Genomic DNA, 20,089 nt, shown 5'->3' with positions numbered 1-20,089 from the left:
TCTCCATTCAGATCAGATCATGTCACCCCCTCACTCCCTTCTCAATGATCTCCAGATGCTCCTATTTGCCTTCGGGATCAAACACAGAATGCTGTTTGGCATTCGAAGCCCCTTAGGAACTAGCCTCCTATCTTTTCAGTCTTCTTACGCCTTACTTCTGATTCAGTGGCACTGGACTCCCTGCTATTCCTTTAATACGGAGCTCCATTCCTCCCTGCTCCTGACTCTTTCTCTGCCTATCTCCAATGCTTGGCACGCTCTCCCTCCTCAGCTCCCCCTGCTGACTTCCCTGGCTGAAATCCTAACTTTACAAGAAACCTTTCCCAAGCCCTCGAAATTCTAGGGCTTTCCCAGAAAACGACTGAAGAACAGAAAGGAAGAAAAGACTTTGAACTAGACACGCGCCCACCCCATGCTCCCGCCTCCTTGGGAGCTTTCTCGCCTCTACAGAAGCCATTGGACAGCTCCCGAGGATTCCGCCCCCAGGGGAGCCAATGGGGATCAGAGGACGCCCCTTTCTCTAGGTCTAGCAGGACTCCCGGGTACCTCAGGTCAGTTTCAATGGCCGTGACTGTGAACCTGACTCCCGGGCCCCGCAGCCTGTGGGACGAGCCCGTGGCGATCACGGTGCACGGTCTGGCCCCTGCCCAGCGGGTCACCCTGCGCGCCTCCCTCCGCGATGAGAAAGGGGAGTTTTTCCGGGCCTCGGCCCGCTACGAGGCGGACGCGGTTGGGCGGCTGGACCTGGCGCGGGCGCCCGCGCTGGGGGGCAGCTACAGCGGCGTGGAGGCCATGGGGCTCTTCCGGACTCTGCAGCCCGAAACACCCTTTGAAAGACTGGTGAAGAAGGACGTGCAGAACCCCTTCCTCGTGGACTTGGAGGTATACGAGGGTCACAACCCCCAGCCTACCAAGCTGCTGGCACAGGTGGTCCACGAGCGGAGCTTCCTGGGGCCGGGGGTGAAGAGGATCCGGGTGCGAGAGGGCAGCGTGCGGGCCACTCTCTTCCTGCCTCCGGGTGCGTTGCTGGAATCTCACCTTACTCATTTACTTTTTCCTAGGATGGAACCTGCTGGCAGTAGATGTTTCAAATTGTCCCAAAGCACTCCCTGATTTCCTCCCAGCAGGATTGTCTGTGTCTCATTTTGTACCTCATTCCTCATGCTTGGTAGCATTACATCTCTCTTAGAAACCTTAACCAGATTCTATTAATTTCTTTTAGGTGCCTGAGGAAGCAGTTCCATTTTTTAGATAACTGTGTACTGTGGAGAGAGCACTTTTTCTAGAGAGACAGTATTCCCCGATTAAATCCCATCTCTGCCCCTGACAACCTGTGTGACTTTGGACAAGTCATTTACCCTCTTTGGCCTCAGTTCTGTTATTTAAAATAAGGACAATCAATGGCCTTTGAGGACCCTTCCAACTTTAAATCTGTGTTCTTATGAACATTTGAGTCAGCAATACTATATCTGCTTCCTTAAGGACAAAATTGGAAAGGAGATTGGAGGCCAGAGAATGGCTAGGCTGGATATCTGTCAGGAATTAGATTATACACATATAATCCACTCAGAATAGATGATTGTCTCTTTTCGTCCATACATCTTCTGCTTCTCACAACTTTAGTTGTTATTAATCATACCAAGGAGAGGTTTAAGACTTAGAGGAAATTAAAAATCATGAGTGGGGGAGGCCAGGTTTGTTTTTAATGGAAATTGTGAAATGTGAAACCATTTACCCCCATTAGGGAGACCTAACATTACACTGTCTGTTTAGGGATATTTATCTATATAAAACTTATTTTGCACACAAATGAACACCTTAGTATTCATATGTAGAATTGTGAATGTGTGCGAGAGAGGGAGAAGAGCAGAGGGACAGGATACAGAAGGGAAACTTTTTCTCTCAAATTTTTTCTGTGATTTTTCGTTTTTTGAAAACCAGAGAAACTCTCAGTTTCTTCCCCTGGACCTTTAAGGTCCTTTCTGCGCCCTTTGCCAGGCATATCTGTCTTTTGTCCATGTCCATTCCCAGCTCAACACACCCTCAATGGTTTACGTATTGTTTATAGAATAAAGTCCAATTTCCCCATCCTGGCATTCAAAACACACCACAGTTTAGCTCTAACAGAGGATGACAGCAGGAATATTTTTTTCCTGGCCCTTTGTGTTTTATGCTTCTATTAATACATTGCAATATTAGTGCAACTAAAGTAGATAGAGTGTTGGACTTAGAGTCTGGAAAATCTGAGTTCAAATCCAAATTCAGACACCTCCTAGCTGTATGACCTCGGGCAAGTCACTTAATCTGGCTGCCTTAGTTTCCCCATATGTAAAATGAAGATAATATATAGTGCCTACTTCTGAGGACTGTTGTGAGGATCAAATGAGATAGTATTTATGAAGTGCTTTGTAAACTTCTAAGCTTAATATAACTGTTAGCTGTTGTTATTATTTTGACTTTTTACTCCATATTGTTTAACATTTTATCACTGCAATTATGGCTAATGAAATGTGACTATGTGCAGCAATTTATATACAAGCACCTAAGTAATCTTTCAACATTTCTGCAACATCATTCAACAAGTATTATGTGCCAGGTACTTTACTAGGTGCTGGGGATACAAAAATGCCCATCCCTTCCCTGAAGGAGCTTACACTCTATGAGATAAAATAATATGTACACAGACAATACAAAATACATACAAATGAAACTGTTCATGTGGTAGTTCTGGAAGGTGATTTAAAGACCCTTCACTAAAGCCCGACTTTGGGCCTTGCAGTGACCCTGGGCTCTCCAGGACTTTGCTGGTATGCTATGAGATCTGCCAGCTTTTATGCTTCTCAGATTTTAAGTATGGACCCCAATAATACCCAGCCTCATGAAGTTAAGAGAGATTCGTCACCAGAATGGTGGCCACCAGAGGATACTTTTTTGGGACCTGAACAATTCATGAGACCATTTATTAAAATGGGGAACAATTTTGGTCTGTGCCAGAAAAGACATTGTTCACACTTATAAAATCTCATAAATGTTGAAGTTAATTTTAAGGATCAAAGACATGATCTAAATCTGTTGTCTTTACTTCCAGGTCCTAGCAATGTAATTTAAGTTTGTCTTTTGGGACTAAGGAATCTTTCCAATGTGTTATCTCTTCCAGGAGCAGGGCCTTTCCCGGGGATCATTGACCTATATGGAACTGGAGGTGGTCTCTGTGAATATAGAGCCAGCTTACTGGCTGGACATGGTTTTGCTGTGCTTGCTTTGGCTTATTTCAGATTTGAAGATCTCCCCAAAGAGTTGAATGATATACATCTGGAATATTTTGAAGAGGCCCTCGACTACATGTTGCAGCATCCAAAGGTATGGGTGTGAATGTACCAATGGACTAAATGAGGTTGGGGGAGGGAGGAGAGTAGGATAAATATGGAATGTAAAGATTTATTATCCAGAGGTTCCATCAGGAGAACTATTTTATGGCAAGACAGTGAAGGTTCCTGAGATAATTATTCACATTAATCTTTGCAATCCCTTGGGACATCATTTAATCATCTCCCTTTGGAACTCTTGATTGTAGTAGTAAATACCTTTCCCTTCTTTGACCATCCTCTTTCCTCCAACAGAACTAAAAACAAACAACAAGAAAATCCAAAACACCAACAACAGAAACCAGAACCAAACCTAATCTTCAAACTGAAGCCTTTCTCAGCTCATTCTACACTTCAACATTCCTAACACCATTCTTATGCAACTATGCCACATTTCTGTATTTGTCCTTTATTTTTTCCCTCTATATTCTTTTAAAAATCTTTTTATTTATTTATGTGTTTTTAGTTTTCAACATTCACTTCTATAAGATTTGAGTTCTAAATTTTCTTCCCCTCCCTCCGCTCCCCCCTTCCCAAGACGGCATGCAATCTGATATAGGCTATACATGTACAATCATATTAAACATATTTCCACATTATTCATGTTGTAAAGAAGAATTAGAACCAAAGGGGAAAACCACGAGAAAGAAGAAACAAACAAACGAAAAAGAAAATAGTAGGCTTTCACTCTGCATTCAGGCTCTATATTTCTTTCTCAGCATGTGGATGGCATTTTCCATCATGAGTCTTTTGGAATTGTCTTAGATCCTATTTATTCTTTATTTCCACCCTTGCTTTCATCTTTTGTATGCTTCTTTTTTTAAGAAAATCCAATTTGGTCAATGATAAGCCACATCAATCTTTCAAAAATGCCCTCTTTTTCCTCAGTACTGTGTATTGTTTCTATATATTCTACATAAAAGAAACTTATCATTCTGTATTTATTAGGACCCTGAACTCACTCCTCTAGAATGATGCCAACTGTATCTCCTCGGGGTCTTAGGGGTACCTCTGAAGGACTAGAGGTGCCTTCCTCTAATGCTATTGGCAGCCTCCATTTTGGTGATATTAGCTGCTAGTGATTAGCTCCTCAGGTGCTTTTAACCAATGAACATCAGCTTTCATAAGCAGATATTTACTAGCAAGATATAGCAAGAATGGAAGTACAGTTATCCCTTCTACAACTTGACTTTCCCTTTTGAGGTTTCAATATGTCACAGGTAGGCATAAGAAATTAAATGGGAATTTGGGAGGAATTTTGTGGAAGCCACAGAGGATGCACAAAAGCCAGTAGATGATGCAGAAAAAGTTCACAACCTCAGAAATTCATAATATATATATATATATAGTATTGTATGATATCAACATATTTATCTTTTAATACCATAATAACTCAGATTTCTCTGGTATGAAGGGAGGGTGAAAAAATGTTACGTGGATTTTCTAGATTGAGGGGGCACCTTGATCCTAACCCCAGAGATGTAGAAGGGGTAACTGTACAAACTTTTCCCCCCAGTACTTTGGGGTACATTCTCCCCTATGCTATCTTGGTCCCTGAAGACTGTTCAAATTTAAATCAGTTTCTATATACTGCTTCTCTCACCGGGTTCACTTCCAAATGCAACGCAGATGCTGGATGTGTCATTTCAGCTACCTCTGGACTATGCTTCTAAGATTCTTCCTCCAGCCTCACTCTCTCTCTTTTTTTTTTTTTGGAGGGGGGAAGGCAGGGCAATTGGGGTTAAGTGACTTGTCCAAGGTCACACAGCTAGTAAGTGTGTCAAGTGTCTGAGGCCAGATTTGAACTTAGGTCTTCCTGACTCCAGGACCAGTGCCCTTCTCACTGTGCCACCCAGCTGCCCCCCTCTGGCCTTACTCCCACTGGTGGGCTAGGTGGCATGGACCCTAGCTCCTCTAGACCTCTAGTGGCTCACTATTCTGACCTTTTGCAGCTCACTCAGTCATAGCTATTTCCATTATTCCTTCACCTTTGCTCAAATCCCAACCAGACTGGGAAAAGGAAGAGCAAGGGCCTCTCTTGCTGTTTGATGCTTTTTGAATGGATCCAGTTCCATCTCCACAGCCAATCTAAAAGGTTCCTCTTCATCACATAGTTTGCAGGAAACAACCAGTTACAGAATATCTCTGCGTACTCCAGATTGGGGAGAGAAACAAGGCCCTTCTGTTACATATCATCATACTTTTCTGGAAGCAGACTCCTCCCCATCCCCCCCATCTTCTTCCACATGGAAACCGTATTAGCTGGGAAGCTCATGCTTCCCAGTCCAATTACACCATTTAAAATTTCATCCTTGATCACTCCATAATCCCCTCCTGGGCTCTGTAGAATTTTAGGGCATGGGACTCTACCTATCCTTTCTCTGAACTCTTTGAAATCTTCTTTCCCATAATCGAGGGTGCATGTCAGACTATGCCATGCTTTCTTTTCTTCTCAGAGTGATAGCCCCACAGAGTTCCCGTCAGTTTGTTTAGCACTAATTTTCCCTGTTAGTGAGAATCAGCTCCAGAACAGCATTTCCCTGTTGTCATTTCTTCTGATTTTGAAGGATGAAATTAACATTAAGGTAAGCCAAAAATTTATCGGCTGATAATTCTTAGAGTTTTTGACAGGGAGAATACTCCAGAGGATACACAGGTAATTGATGTCACCAGTCATTATCACATCACATTTCTGATCTATTTCCCAAACTCTTCATTTATTTCCTTTTTTTGGTCTTGAGTATATTTTTTTAGAAAAATTACTGATACAATTTGTTTTTACATAAATCAGTTCTCAATAATACCATCTTTCCATAACATGCATCCATAGAAAGCAATTGTGATTAATGACACATCACTTTCTACTCTTATAGCTCACCATTCCTTAAAAGAAGGGAAGTGTGTTTTAACCTCAGTAATCCAAAACCAATATTTACTATTTTACATGACAAGAATTCGAGAGCCTTTTAGTGTTGTATTCAATTATATTAATATGGTCATTGTGTATAAGAGGAGCTAGGTGATGCAGTGGATAGAGCACTGGGCCTGGAGTCAGGAACACTCATCTTCCTGAGTTCAAATCTGGCCTCAGACAATTAGCTGTGTGACCCTGGGCAAGTCACTTAACTTTGTTTGCCTCAGTTTCCTCATCTGTAAAATGAGCTGGAGAAGGAAACCACAAACCACTTCAGTATTTTTGCCAAGAAAACCCCAAATGGGCTTGATGGGGTGCTTGGGCCCCAGCCCTAAGATGATGTCTCTGGAAACCTCCCAATTTCTCAGTAGGCTCCTGTCCTGCGAGAAAATTTCTCTTGTTGCAGAACACAGTCTCTTATCAGAACAGACAGAGGGATGCCTGACCCAAGGATTTTTGTCCCTGGCTGGCCCAAGGACTCTTCCTCCCACCAGATCCCTAAGGTCCATGCCTCTGACAACTTCCTCGGTGTTTGGTATACTCCTTACACTTTCCCATCCATAGCTTCCAAAGACGCCTAGACCCTTAGATTACCTAATTAGCATCCCTGGAATTCCTTTCCCATGCCCCTTTTCCATATAAGCCCCACCACCATCCTTAGTCTCTCACAGGTTCCATAAGGACTCTCACCCACTTTTGCTAAAGGATCACAATAAAATTTTGCCACTTGAGTAAGAAAAGGCTTGAGTGTGTGAATTCATTCCAGGCAACTCTGCCTTGGCATTCTCAGGGTCCCAGTACCCCAAAACCTCTTCAGGGTCATGAAGAGTTGGACATAGCTGAAAAACAACCAAACAGCAATAGTCATTGTGTATATCATTGTTGTGGTTTTGCTGTCTTTGTTCTGCAATAGTTCATAGATTTCTTCAAATGCTTTTTCTGAATTCTCCATAATTGTCATTCCATATGGTACAATTATATTTCATTACAGCATATACCACAGTTTGTTTAGTAACTCCCCAATTACTGGGCATATAATTTGCTTCCAACTTTTTGCTATTACAAATGCTGCTGCTACAAATATTTTGGTACATCTGGAACTTGTCGGTCTGTTATTGGCATTCTCAATCCTTCAGAGATTGCTGAATCAAAATGTATGAACATTTTTGTAACTTTTGCCCATAATTCCAAATTGTTTGCCAGTCTGGTTGAACAAATTCATGACCAGCAAAGACATCTAACACAACAATGTCTGAAAGTATATGCAGTACTCTAAACTCACAGTGCTTCTGCATTGAAAGGAAGGAGATGTATTTTTTCCCTCTTTTCCAGGGCCCAGCTTGGTCTTTATAACATCAACAAGCCAGTAAATAAGTATTTATTAAGTGCTTGTAATATGCTAAGTGCTAGGGTTACAAAGAAAGGCAAGAGTCCCTGCCTTCAAGGAGCTCACAGTCTAAGGGGGAAACTACATGCAAATCACTAGGTACAAACAAGGTATTTACAGAGTAAACTGAAGATAATCAATGGAGTTCATTGCACTGAACTGAATTCTGATGTTGTTTTCCTTTATGTTATTATGGTCATTTGCTCTCAGCTCTGATATACAGCAGAGTTTTTGTGTACATGTCTTATTTCAGCTGGTCCTCTGAGCTGTTGCTGAGCCCCTCCTACAAACAGAGACCTGCAGGAGCGTCTTTGAGGTCCCAGGATCCCTTCCATACATTAACATTTAAGGGGGATTCGGAAAGGATTCTTGTGGATGGTGGGATTTTGTTTTGAACTTGAAAGAATCCAGGGAGCCCATGGGCTGGTAATGAGGAGGGAGAAAATTCCACTCATGGGAAATAATTAGTGAAAATGCCCGGAATCAGAAGATGGGGTATCCTGTGGGAGGAAGAGCAAGACCAGGGTCACTAGATTTCAAGGTCAGGGTGTAAGATGTAAAAAGAGTGGAAAAGTAGGGTGGAGGCAAGTTATTAAGGGCTCTGAATGACAAACAGAAGATTTTACATTTTATCCTGACGGTGATAGGGAGACACTGGAGTTTATGGATCAGGGGAGTAACATGGTCCAACCTGTGCTTGATAGCTGAGTAGGGAAAGACAGGCAAGGAGACAAGCCAGCAGGCTATTGCAGTAATCCAGATGTGAGGTGATAACCTGCACCAGGATGGTGGCAGTGGCAGAGGAGAGGAGAGAAGATGGGATATTGAAAGATTTCATTAAGGTAGCATTGACCAGACTTGGAAACAGATTGGATATGGGGGGAGGGTGAGAGAGTGAGGAGTGGAAGATCACACCTAGGTGGCAAGCCTGGGTACTTGGGAGGTTGGTGGTTCTTGACAATAAGTTAGGAGGAGTGGAGAGCTTGAGGGGAAAGAGAATGAGTGTGGTTTTTGACATGTTTAGTTTAAGATGTGTATAAGACATCTACAGGGTTCAATTTCTTTTTCTTGTTCTTTCAATTTACATTGTTGTAATTGTTTTCCTGGTCTTGTTTTCTTGACTTGGCACCAATTCATTCTTCCCATGCTTCTTTGAATTCTTCACATTCATCATTGCTTTTTATGTGCTGTAATACTTAATTATATTCATTTGCCCCAGCTTGTTTAGCCACTGTAGGCACCTACATTGTTTCTACTTCTTTGCTACCATAAAAAGGGCTACAAAATATTTTGTTATATTTATAACTTTCTGTCTTTGACCTCCTTGGGGTACATTCCTATCAGTACGCTCTCTGCAGCAAAAGATGGGGCCATTTTAGTCACTTTTTAAAAAAGTGTATTTCCAAATTGCTTTCCAGAATGGTTGGACCAATTCACAATTCCACCAACATGTATTAATGTCAGGTAAATGTATTTTTGCCAGGTTTTGTTAAGTGTACTCCATCCCTAGCCAGGGATGATCTCTCCTATGTTTTAAACTCTGGTCCAGAAAAACAAATCCCATAGGTTATTAACATGGTTCTGGGTTAGGATTGTAGTCCCTTGAACAACTCAAAAGAACAAGGCAAAGTTGAGTCCTAGATAAATTTGAAGACTAGGGAAGAATGCCAGTATATGGAAATAAAAAAAGATCCAGTTACTAGAACTGGGCTAACTGGAACAAGTTTTAGTCAAGAGATTAGGCAAGATCTGTTCTTAGAAGTAGGGTACAAAATCAGAGCGGAGATCAGCAAGAGGGTAGGTAAACTAATTTCCAGGTATAGACCCTGTGGTACAGATGCCAGGTGGTCATATTACCTGTTATTCATATAGAATTTGAATCAAGGACAGGTCAGGGACCAGGAGAGGGTAAGATAGGAGCCAAGACCCTTCCCTGAAGCAACAAGTTGAGTAGTGTAAAAGAACCAAGGTTGTGGTTATTTGAGAAAGAGAAGTTGAAATCAGAGAAGGCAATGGCTAGGATGAGTTAGAGAGTAGCAAACAGGACCTTGTGTTTTTTTAAGGTAAAATTAATTATATATGTGTGTGTGTATGTGTGTATATATACATGTATATATATTTGTTTTTTAAAACATAGAGACTTTCTTTTTTTTTAGTTCCAAATTCTTTCCCTCTTCCTACCCCTCCCTCACCCAATGAGCATGCAAGAAAAATGAAACCTATTACACCTATGTATATTTATGCAAAACAAATTTTTGTATTAGTCGTATCCCCCCACCCCAAAAAAAAGCAAGAAAAAAATGCTTCAGTCTCTACTCTGAGTCCATCAGCTTTCTCTCTGGAGGCAAATGGCAGGTTTTGTCATGAATCCTTTGGAATTGTGGTGGGTCATTGTGTTATTCAGTTAATAAGTCTCTCCAGGTTGATTATCTTTAAAAATATTGCTGTTACTGCGTAGATTGTTTTCCTAGCCCTCCTTATTTCACTTTTCATCAGTTTATACACATCTTCCCAGGTTTTTCTGAAACTGTCCCCTTCATTTCTTACAGCATAATAGTATTCCATCACATTTAATCTGTTTCCAATTCTCTGCCACCACAAAAAGAGTCTCTTGTACATATGAATCCATTTCCTCTTTCTTCGACCTTTTCGGGGTAAAGCCCCACTAGCAGTAGTCACAGTTTTATAGCCCTTTGGGCATAGTTCCAAATTGTTCTACAGAATAGTTGGGCCAGTTCATAGCACCACTCATAGTGCATTAATGTACCATGTACCTATTTCCCCACAGTCCCTCCAGCATTTGTCATTTTCCTGTCTGTCAGTTTAGCCAATCTGATGGTGATACCTCAGAGTTGTTTTAATTTGTATTTCTCTAATTACTAGTGATTTAGAGCATTTTTTCATATGGCTATTGTTCGCTTTGATTTCTTCCTCTGAAAACTGCCTATTTATATCCTTTACCCATTTATCAAGTGGGGAATGGCTCTTATTCTTGTAAATTTGACTCAATCTCCTATATATGTTAGAAATGAGACCTTTATCAAAGAAACTTGCTGCAAAGACTTTTTCCCCAATTTACAACTTATTTCTAATTTTAGCTACGTTGTTTTTATTTAAACCATGACCTTCCCCAGCAAGATGAAAGAGCTCTTCTTATGAAAGATTTCTTTCTCTGAACTCTTACAGCATAATCTTCTATATTATGTTCTTTTTAAAAAAGTTTTATTGATTCTTTTTTAATCATTTCCTAAAACCATACCCCAATTCCCCATAAAACCCTCCCTTTTAACAAAGAAGTATAGTTAGGCACAATAATCCAACATATTGTCTGTTTGAAAACATATACCTTGTTCTTTACCTGTATTCCACCACCTACATATGGATCATTATCAACCCACTGAAGTCTATTGGTCATTGCACTGAACCGCATTCTGATGTCTTTTAATGTTCTTTTCCTTTACATTATTGTGGTCATTTGCTGTCAGCTGTGATACATAGCATAGTTTTTTTCGTGTACATGTCTTATTTGGGCCGGTCCTCTGAGGACAGCCTATTGCTGAGTCCTTCCCCTGCATACTAAGGGAAATGAGTGAACCACACTTAACTCCATCTTGTGATTTAATTCTGGAGCTAGCTCAGTTCCCTTTCTAATCAAGTATGGGTCCTTGCCTGTAGCGCCAATGACTATGGTGGCTATGAATATGCCAGCATAGTTCTGAATCACAAAATACAACAGACTCACTCCATGGAAGACAGAACCAAAACATTTATTCAAACACTAGAAAGCCAAATCCATCATAGCAACAAAGAAATCTATACACATTATCAAGGCAGGGGACACCGCCGTCCCCAAGCCTTTCCTCTATTAGGGTCTTCCCATAACAAGGGCAAAATCACTCCCTCCCTCACTCATGATAGCGGCTGCTCTGCATGTGTCTCTCTCTCCCAGCTCTGACTGCTCTGTCTCACTTCCAGTTCGGTTCTGCTCCACCTACCACAGGCTTCATGTGACTCAAACTCATGTGACTTAGGCTTCCATGTGACTTAAACAGGTCACATAGGCCTATTCGTGGAGGGGAAGATCTTCAAATTGTATTACCATTACAATGCCCAATTTCTGTCTTGTGAGAAAACTTTATTCAATTATGGGAATTGTGAGAAAACTTCATTGCATTGTTTGAATTGGCTGGGAAGCTGGACCACCTCTACCTGCTACTTAGAGACTTTTAACTAAGGATTTAGGCTATGCTGACCAGAAACCCAGTTAAAGTTGAAGACTGATAACAAGGAGTTTTCTCACAATTATATATCTCAAGCAACCCATATGTCTTATCTGAAAAATGACCTTGTGCTGGTCAATCAGTTATTGTTTCCATATTTCTTTGATTGAATAGAGACACTTAGGGGGAGCAGGACACTTCTTTTTCTGATTTCAGGGAATTGCGCCTGTTCCTTCTCCCCCTCCCAACTTGGAATGTCTTTAATCTTTCCTCCAATTAAAAATTAGATTACCTAATTTTGTATCCTGGTTAACTGTTTTCTTTTAATTAATTGGTCTTATTTGATTGGTCCTATTTTGATAAATTTAGAGAGGCTCATGAGCCTAATTACTTTTTTTGGCTATAGCAACTCATGAAACAGTCCTTTAATGTATTATGTGTTGATGGAATGAATAACCACAAAAGTGAAATAACAGATTTTTAAAGTATTAAATTCTTATCTTTTCTGTCTTATTTCGTTTATTAGCTTGTACTCTATGGGAGGTCAACGGTCATGTCCTTCCTATCTATCTATCTATCTATCTATCTATCTTCTTGCTAAAGATCATACTTTGCTGTATCCAGAAGTCTATCTGTCCTGTGTACTACAATAATAGTTTACTACAGTAATAGTTATTACTACAGCAATAGTTTACTGTAAACTACAGTTTACAAACTTTATTAGCATCTCTTGCAGGGTGCCAGGGCCTAAAACCAAAGGCTGTACCCCGGCAATAATAAGTCCTTAATATTTGTTTACTGACTGGCTGACTTACATGGGACCCCATCAACATAGTTGTGTGACTTCCTTCAGCAGCACATGAGTATCCGTGAAGAAGACCAGAAGGAAGGACAATTCTATGGTTGGAGTTAGCAAGACACAAGTCACAATAGTCCAAAGGAATAAAAGATTCAAGAGCAGAGGATGGGATATAATTACATTGGTTAACAACACTGTGAGATACATAATCAAGCATTTTTTAATATCCATATTACAGATGAAGAAACTGAGTCTTAGGTTAAGTGATTTATCTAGTATCAAACAGCTAGTAAATGTCAGAGGTAAGATTCAGACCTAGGACTCCAAGAAATCACCTTGTTATTTCTTCTATTTTTGACTGCTTGAATGGCTTTATTTCTCTCATTCTCTCTTTCATCAGGTAAAAGGCCCAGGCATTGGGCTACTTGGATTCTCCAAAGGGGGTGACTTGTGTCTTTCCATGGCCTCCTTCCTGAAAGGTGTCACAGCCACAGTACTTATAAATGCCTGTGTGGCCAACACAATGATCCCACTGCACTATAAGGAAATGACTCTTCTTAATATTGGATATGACCTAGAGAGAATGAAGATCATTGAGTCAGGCCTGGTAGATCTTGTAGATATTTGGAGTAACCCATTAGAAAAGCACAACTGCCAAAGCCTCATCCCAATAGAAAAGGCCCAGGGGCCCTTCTTGTTCATTGTTGGTCAAGATGACCATAACTGGAAAAGCGAATCCTATGCATATATAGCCTCTGAACGATTACAGTCTCACGGTAAAGAAAAACCTCAGATCATCTGTTATCCAAACACTGGGCACTGCATTGACCCCCCTTATTTTCCTCCATGTTTAACGTCTGTGCATAGAATGGTGGGCCAAGGAGTGATCTGGGGTGGTGAGTCAAAGGCTCACTCCCTGGCACAGGTGGACAGTTGGAAGCAAATTCAAACATTCTTCCAAAAATACCTCAAGGGTAAAGATTCTACCTTCCATAACAAAATGTAGCATTTTGGTCTAGGACCCATTATTCTGCAGGGGGGAAGACGGCAATTGGGGTTAAGTGACTTGCCCAAGGTCACACAGCTAGTGTGTCTGAGGCCAGATTTGAACTCAGGTCCTCCTGACTCCAGGGCCGGTGCTCTACTCACTGCACCACCTAGCTGCCCCTAGAACCCATTATTCTGATCTGTGCCTGATTCAAGCTAATCCCCTGGTTATTTATGTTTGATATTGGAACAAAAAGACCTGACTTCAAATCCAGCCTCAGACAGTTACCAGCTATGTGGCCCTGGGCAAATCACTTAACCTTGTTTGCCTCAGTTTCATCAGTAAAATGAGCTGGAGAAGGAAATGGCAAACTACTCCAATATGTTTGCCAAGAAGAGTCCAAATGGGGTCACAAAGAGTCAGACAAGACTGAAAGGACTGAACAACAGCCAACAAAAATTGGAACAAAAGAAGACAGTTGTGCGTCATTAATCAATAGCTAACAAAGGGAGGTTTATTTAGGAATAGCAGGAGAAGGATATTCAAGAAGGATAGGCACCAAGGACAACTTACATCAACTCAGCTAAATGAACCACCCTTGCCTGAGTTGCCCATCTTTCCCACCAGCCAAGCATCAGGGAGCAACTCATGGCTGATTCGTACTCTGGCAACTAGGAAATGATGTTAAGGGCCTGAGCCTTTAGACTCCTGAGCCAATCAAGCCTGGAAGATAGTTTCAATAACATTTAAGGAAAAACTAGGGTAACTTTAATAGAGGTGGGGGTTAGGATATTGTTTTCACCATAGCCATAATTTCATGACCATGGACTCCTTGCTATCAAGAAGAATCCTTTTTATATGACATGAGAGTGCCATGTGTCTTGCTGTTTAAGGGTGTCAAGGTACTACAGTATTTAATAACAAGCAAGGGAGCTCAACTCCAAGGGGGTTCCTCCCTGGACCCAAAAATGTTTGAATGAAGTATTTTCTTTATCATCATGTAACAGCAAAGAGCTCCAGTTATACATCACCATAACTGTACTTCCAGAATAATATATGTATTTTCACTTAGCATATTGCCGTGTTAGTATATTGCTGCATGTGATGAAGAACCTTGCATCTCTGGGAAAACTGGAAAGTGACCTTGTAGAAGTTAGTTCTAGAGTCCAAACGTTAGACCAGCATCTCACACCATATACCCAGATAAGCTTAGAATGGATATAGGACCTAAACAAATTAATGGAACAAGGAAGAAAAGATCTTTTACAACTATGGATAGAGGAAGAGCTCATAACTAATGGACAGAGGATCATAGAAGATAAAATGGACAATTTGGATTATACAATAATATTAACTAGCACTTATATAACTATATATTTATATAATAATGCTAGATATATATACAATATGCTTAACATATGTTAATACTAGGGCATATAATGTATGCAATATTTTTATGAACATAAATAATATTGATTACAATACAGTTATAATATATTCTATGTTAATATATTAATTACATGTAATAATACCAACAACTGTTACCAGTACCGGTTTGGTTAGATGAGTCAGATGGTTTCTTTCAGGACGTAAATCTATGACTCTGTGTGTTGTGTGTATTCCCGTAGAATGTAAGGTCCTTGAAGGTAGGGACAGTTTCAGTTTTGTCTTTGCATTCCTTATCACTTTATACATAGAAAGTGCTTAATAAATGTTTATTAATATGCATTTAATTTGTTGAATTGAATTTTTATTTTAATATTGAAAAAGCAAAAGCCTAGAAAGAGTAGGAGATAGTTTCAAGGTCTCACACCTTTAATCTGAGTCTCCGAATTCTCAATTCAAGTCCTTTCTACCCACATCCTTTTGCCTTTCTATTTTCACTGCCCTGTGTCTTGAGATCCGGAGATAGTCTTATCTCTAGGTACATTTAAAAATAAACAACAGCAATGGGAATAGCTCCCATTTATGCAGTGCTGACTTCGGATTTCAAAGTTGGACTTGGACCTGGGTTCAAATTCCAGCTCCGACTTATTATCTGTTTACTCTTTCTTCAAAAATGATGTTTTCCTTGTATAGAGATCCTGTGTTCTTTTTTTATTACTGCTTCTCTTCTTCCAGACTGTCCAATTTCATATATTTGTCTTTTCAATAAACTATTTTCTCTTTCACTTTTTTGGAGAGATTGGCCATCATGGATTTGAGTTTTTCCATTCTGCTAATTATTTCTTTTGTACAGGCCATGGATTCTGTCATTTGGTCTTTATTTTAAGATTCTGATTTTCCTCTTGAACCATGCAGATACATCCTGCTGGGGTTCCATGCCTTTTGGGGGAATCCACAGGGTTCTTGGTTTCATCTGATCGTTGTTCAAATGTTGTTCATCACTGTTGGCTCAATTTCCTTTGCTTTGCAGTATGTATTTAGAGCCATCTTCCCTTACATTTTGCTGTCTTCCCTGTTGACTTTTCTGCTTGTTTTCTTGGTTTTTCACTGAGTTTTCTTCCTTCCAAGATCTTTGGTGGTTTTAGTCTTCTTTCCTTATTTCCGTATTACTAATTTTCTTCCTTTCCCTTTGATGGTGGATCCCAGAAAACTGGACTTCTGAGTTGTTTTCTCCCTTATTGGGAAATTCACTTTTCACTGGCCTCAGTCCCTTTAATAAGAAACTTTTAAGGGGACAGGGTTAGTCCCAACTAAATACCAGCAACCTTTCCTTCATCCCTGGTGCAGCCCCCATACACATGCTGGCACCTTAATTCTCCATTTTTAGTCCGGTAATGATTTCTGCTCCAGGTCTTCTTACACCTCCTCCTCCACAAGTGGGTGAGAAGAATTGAAATCTGGTAGTTGTCACAGACTAGTAGGGTGAGGAGGGGGTAAGGGTGTGGCAGCAGACAAATTGCTCAGTTAGTCCTAGAATCATGCATGGGGTGTGCACATTGGGAATTGGTATTCTCTGCTGTTAATTCACAAGGCTATTAGTCTATTAGATTTCTTGGTTTTTTGGCTCATGGAGACAGCTAATTTGTCCTGTATCTTTTGGAGAATTTTTGAGTGTTCTGGTGTATCAGTAAGGCAAGTGTCATGACCTCAAGGATGACCGTGAACATACCTGTATGGTTTAGAATTGCAAAGTATGACAAACTCTCTAGGTAGAAGGCAGAGGAAGTATAATATTTATTTAGGCACCAAAAAATAAATTCTCAGAACCAGTAATTCCAATTCAATATAACAGTACCTATATTCCAAAACCAGTAAGCCCAACTCAATGTAGCAACAAGGAGATTAAAACACAGTATTACAGCAAAGAGCCAAGTCATCCTGTAACCTTCCCTCCTGCTAGGGCCTTCCCCTAAACGATCACTCACGAATCCTAACTGTCTGCTTGCCTGTGCCCTCTCCCCTCTCAGTCCTCTGGTCTGCAGCTCTCTGGTTTCCACTCTCCCCTCAGCACTCTCTTCTGCAGCTCTGTGGACTTGGAGTTCTTACTCCTCTTCTGACTTCTGAATTCTTAGTTCCCAATGGCTACCTTCTGGGTGTAAATGTTCTTTTTAGGACCCAAGGGCTTCATGCCCAATCAGCAAAAGAGTGTGGGAAAGATCTTTAATCACTGATTGACATCACAAAGGTGTGGGCCTGCCTCTCTTAACTGGCCCCACCTGAGGCCTACTGAATGGGTGGGAAAGGTCTTCAATCACATTACCACCACATTTGGCCTCAAGATCTTTCACATCCATTATATATGCCACTCATGTTTGAATAGGCATTAACATTTCTTAATTACAACAAAATCTCCTCAAAATAAATACATTCCATTTGCAAAACACTTAACATCTCATCACCAGAGTGGCCACATGGCTCACTATAGGCCCTTAGATCTCTGTATCCATTACACAGGTCAATGGGAAACTGGTGCCAATAATACTATAACAGTGTGACAATACAATGAGGACAATACAGAACTAAGTATACAGAACAATATCATCATCCCCTCCTCGATGGAATGGGGCTTAAAATCTTGGGCTAAGGGGCAAAGGTCTCGTCCTCCATAGCTTCTTCCTGCTGAAATTGGATGTAGAGTTGTCCCTGCCCCAAGACGTCAAGAGTTCCATTTGAGATGCCAGTTCTTTAACAAGCTGGCACCCAGAATTCAATTGATACCAGGTCCAGGGATGACACAGAACAGTCGTGGACAGTGGGTGATATCTAGCTGAAGCAATCAGTCCTCGTGTAGCACATGTAGGGTACTTAATCCTGGAGGAGACAGAACTAGCAAAAAGGTTAAACAAAACAAAGGCCAAAAACAGTGGGCCATTATCCTTCAAATAAAGTCATCTCCATTTTTACTGATGCTCCAACTATGCAACATCAATTCAACCTCATAGCCAAACTCAGATGAGAAATGTTTCTTTTCAAAAGGAACACAAGGAGGAAACCAAACCAGGAGGATCCCATCCTAGATAGAGACTAACTTTGTCCTCACAGCCTTTCCCCAGATGTACAAGGGAATACAATGGGAAAACTAAGCCAGGCGGATCCCATCCTAGACAGAGATTAGGACTGTCCTCACGGCATTTTTCCCCCAGATACAAACTTCCACTTGTTGATGGTACAAGGTTGCATTCCCTCCGAGTGGTATGTGGCATTTACTGGCATTAGCCATGCTTCTGGAGTCCATGAGCCCACTATAATAGCCCTATTCACAGGAAAATACATGAGTCAGGGGCACAATTTGGTAATTATCTCCTCCTGAATAAACAACCGTTACAGTATTGTCCTTCCCATGGGCTATGATTTCTGCAGCCTTTGGAACATCATCTGGCTTCCATTTTCCCATATTTTAGCTCCCAATTTTATTCTATCAATAGAAACCAAACCCTTCCATCCCTCTACTAGTTATTTTGGAAGGAGGGTCAGTTTTCATAATGGGTATTTTTTTTACAAGGAATGATGATCACTCGAATTATTCTATCATTTCTACAAAACTGTACAGGTTCTTCACCCAAATTCTGGAGTGTCACAATTTCTCTTTGATAATTAAAGTCTATCACTCCACCTGATACACGTATTCCTTGAGTTGCTAATCCTGGTTTAGGTAATATCCGTCCAAAGTGATTTGTAGGGATTTTCATACATATCCCAGAAGAGATTTTTCTAATCTCTTTTCTATTCAATCTAAAGTTCTCTATACAATGTAAATCATATCCTGCCAAACCAGGTGTTCCTGGACATGGTGGTAGGACATCTTCCCTCATAGTCCAAAATTCAATATTTTGGATCTCCCATGTTTGCTGTTTTCTAACCTGCAGATTTGGGGTCATCATTCTGGCCAGAGGTATACTTCCTCCTAAGGGCCTATTAGTCAAGTTACGTAGGGCAGTAAACAAATTATCCTTCCAAAGTTGGTATGAATTATTAGAGCTTAACTTTCTCAACTGTTCTTTCAATAATCCATTCATTCTTTCAATTAACCCAGAGGCTTGCGGGTAATATGGAATATGATGTACCCATTTTATATTATTCAGCACACAATATCTCTTCATTTCATTACCCTTGAAATGTGACCCATTGTCACTTTGAATCTGCATTGGGGTTCCACAGTATAGACTTACTATATGTAGGGTTTTACAAGTGTTTTTCTGAGTTGCATTCTTATAAGGACAAGCCACTAACACACCTGAATAGGTGTCAACACATGTACATACATATTTACATCCTTTATCTTGGGGTAGTGGTCTGATACAATCTATCTGCCAAATTTGTGCTGGAACTTTTCCCCTTGCTATTTCTCTAGTTACTACCCTGGGAACAGTTTGTTCTTTTTCAAATTGGCATAACAACAATTTGGCTAGCAGCTATTGTGTGGGTGAAAGACTAACACAAGACCAGCAACAAGAGGGCTGCTAGCACATGTTCTTTGATCTGCTTTTCTAAGGAAAGCAACTTTACAGAGTTAATAATCTCAGTTTAATTAAACATACATATATTATTCACTTAGTTCAGGGGGAAAAGATCAGCCCCCTGAACTTCAAGGCAAATACAAACAGAAATTACAAACATCAACAAACAGACCTTGTCTGATTCAAATCACAATACATAGTTACCAGGGAAGAACCAATGGGTCTGGGTTAGCAAAGCCAGGGGGCAGTTGCAATGGCTTGCCCAGAGTCTCAACACTCCTTCCATGAGTGAGCCCCAAAAGTCAAACACCAAGCTCAGATCTTATCTACCATCTCAGGGCCCTGGGGCACCTGATTGCCTCAGTGCTGAGAAGCACTTGAACAAAGAACAGTAAAAAGTCCCATTTAGGGTGTGGGAAATTTAGTTAATCCCTAGTACCACCATATACAAGGTTTCCAATCAATGATTCCCAATTGTCTCAGTGATGAGAAACATTCTAAGACAAGATTCCA

General features: G+C 40.7%; 1 protein-coding gene across 2 annotated transcripts; it reads left to right on the top strand.

Annotated features, from left to right (window-relative positions):
* Positions 1–528: 528 nt before the first annotated feature.
* Positions 529–15,403, top strand: LOC118828312 (acyl-coenzyme A thioesterase 6-like). Of its 2 annotated transcripts, none has more exons than XM_036734868.1 (3): positions 529–1,018; positions 3,158–3,360; positions 13,086–15,403. In XM_036734868.1, exons 1-3 carry the CDS (start codon positions 562–564, stop codon positions 13,689–13,691), a joined length of 1,266 nt encoding a protein of 421 aa, XP_036590763.1. In that variant the 5' UTR covers positions 529–561; the 3' UTR covers positions 13,692–15,403. The 2 variants fall into 2 exon arrangements, with proteins under 2 accessions (XP_036590763.1, XP_036590764.1); XM_036734869.1 differs by lacking the exon at positions 13,086–15,403 and adding an exon at positions 3,621–3,782 and having other exon boundaries at positions 561–1,018.
* The last annotated feature ends 4,686 nt before the right edge of the window (positions 15,404–20,089 follow it).

The sequence above is a fragment of the Trichosurus vulpecula genome, chromosome 8 (genome assembly GCF_011100635.1).
Source record: "Trichosurus vulpecula isolate mTriVul1 chromosome 8, mTriVul1.pri, whole genome shotgun sequence".
NCBI lineage: Eukaryota > Metazoa > Chordata > Mammalia > Diprotodontia > Phalangeridae > Trichosurus > Trichosurus vulpecula.
The sequence above is the reverse complement of the archived record's forward strand: the minus strand, read 5'-3'. Positions and strand labels throughout refer to the sequence as shown.

Bases quoted from the DNA above. Each gene is read 5' to 3' on its own strand.
- LOC118828312 (XM_036734868.1), top strand. From the start codon at position 562: ATGGCCGTGACTGTGAACCTGACTCCCGGGCCCCGCAGCCTGTGGGAC. The intron at 1,019-3,157 runs GTGCGTTGCTGG...TATCTCTTCCAG, and splicing joins CACTCTCTTCCTGCCTCCGG to GAGCAGGGCCTTTCCCGGGG. The intron at 3,361-13,085 runs GTATGGGTGTGA...CTCTTTCATCAG, and splicing joins ACATGTTGCAGCATCCAAAG to GTAAAAGGCCCAGGCATTGG.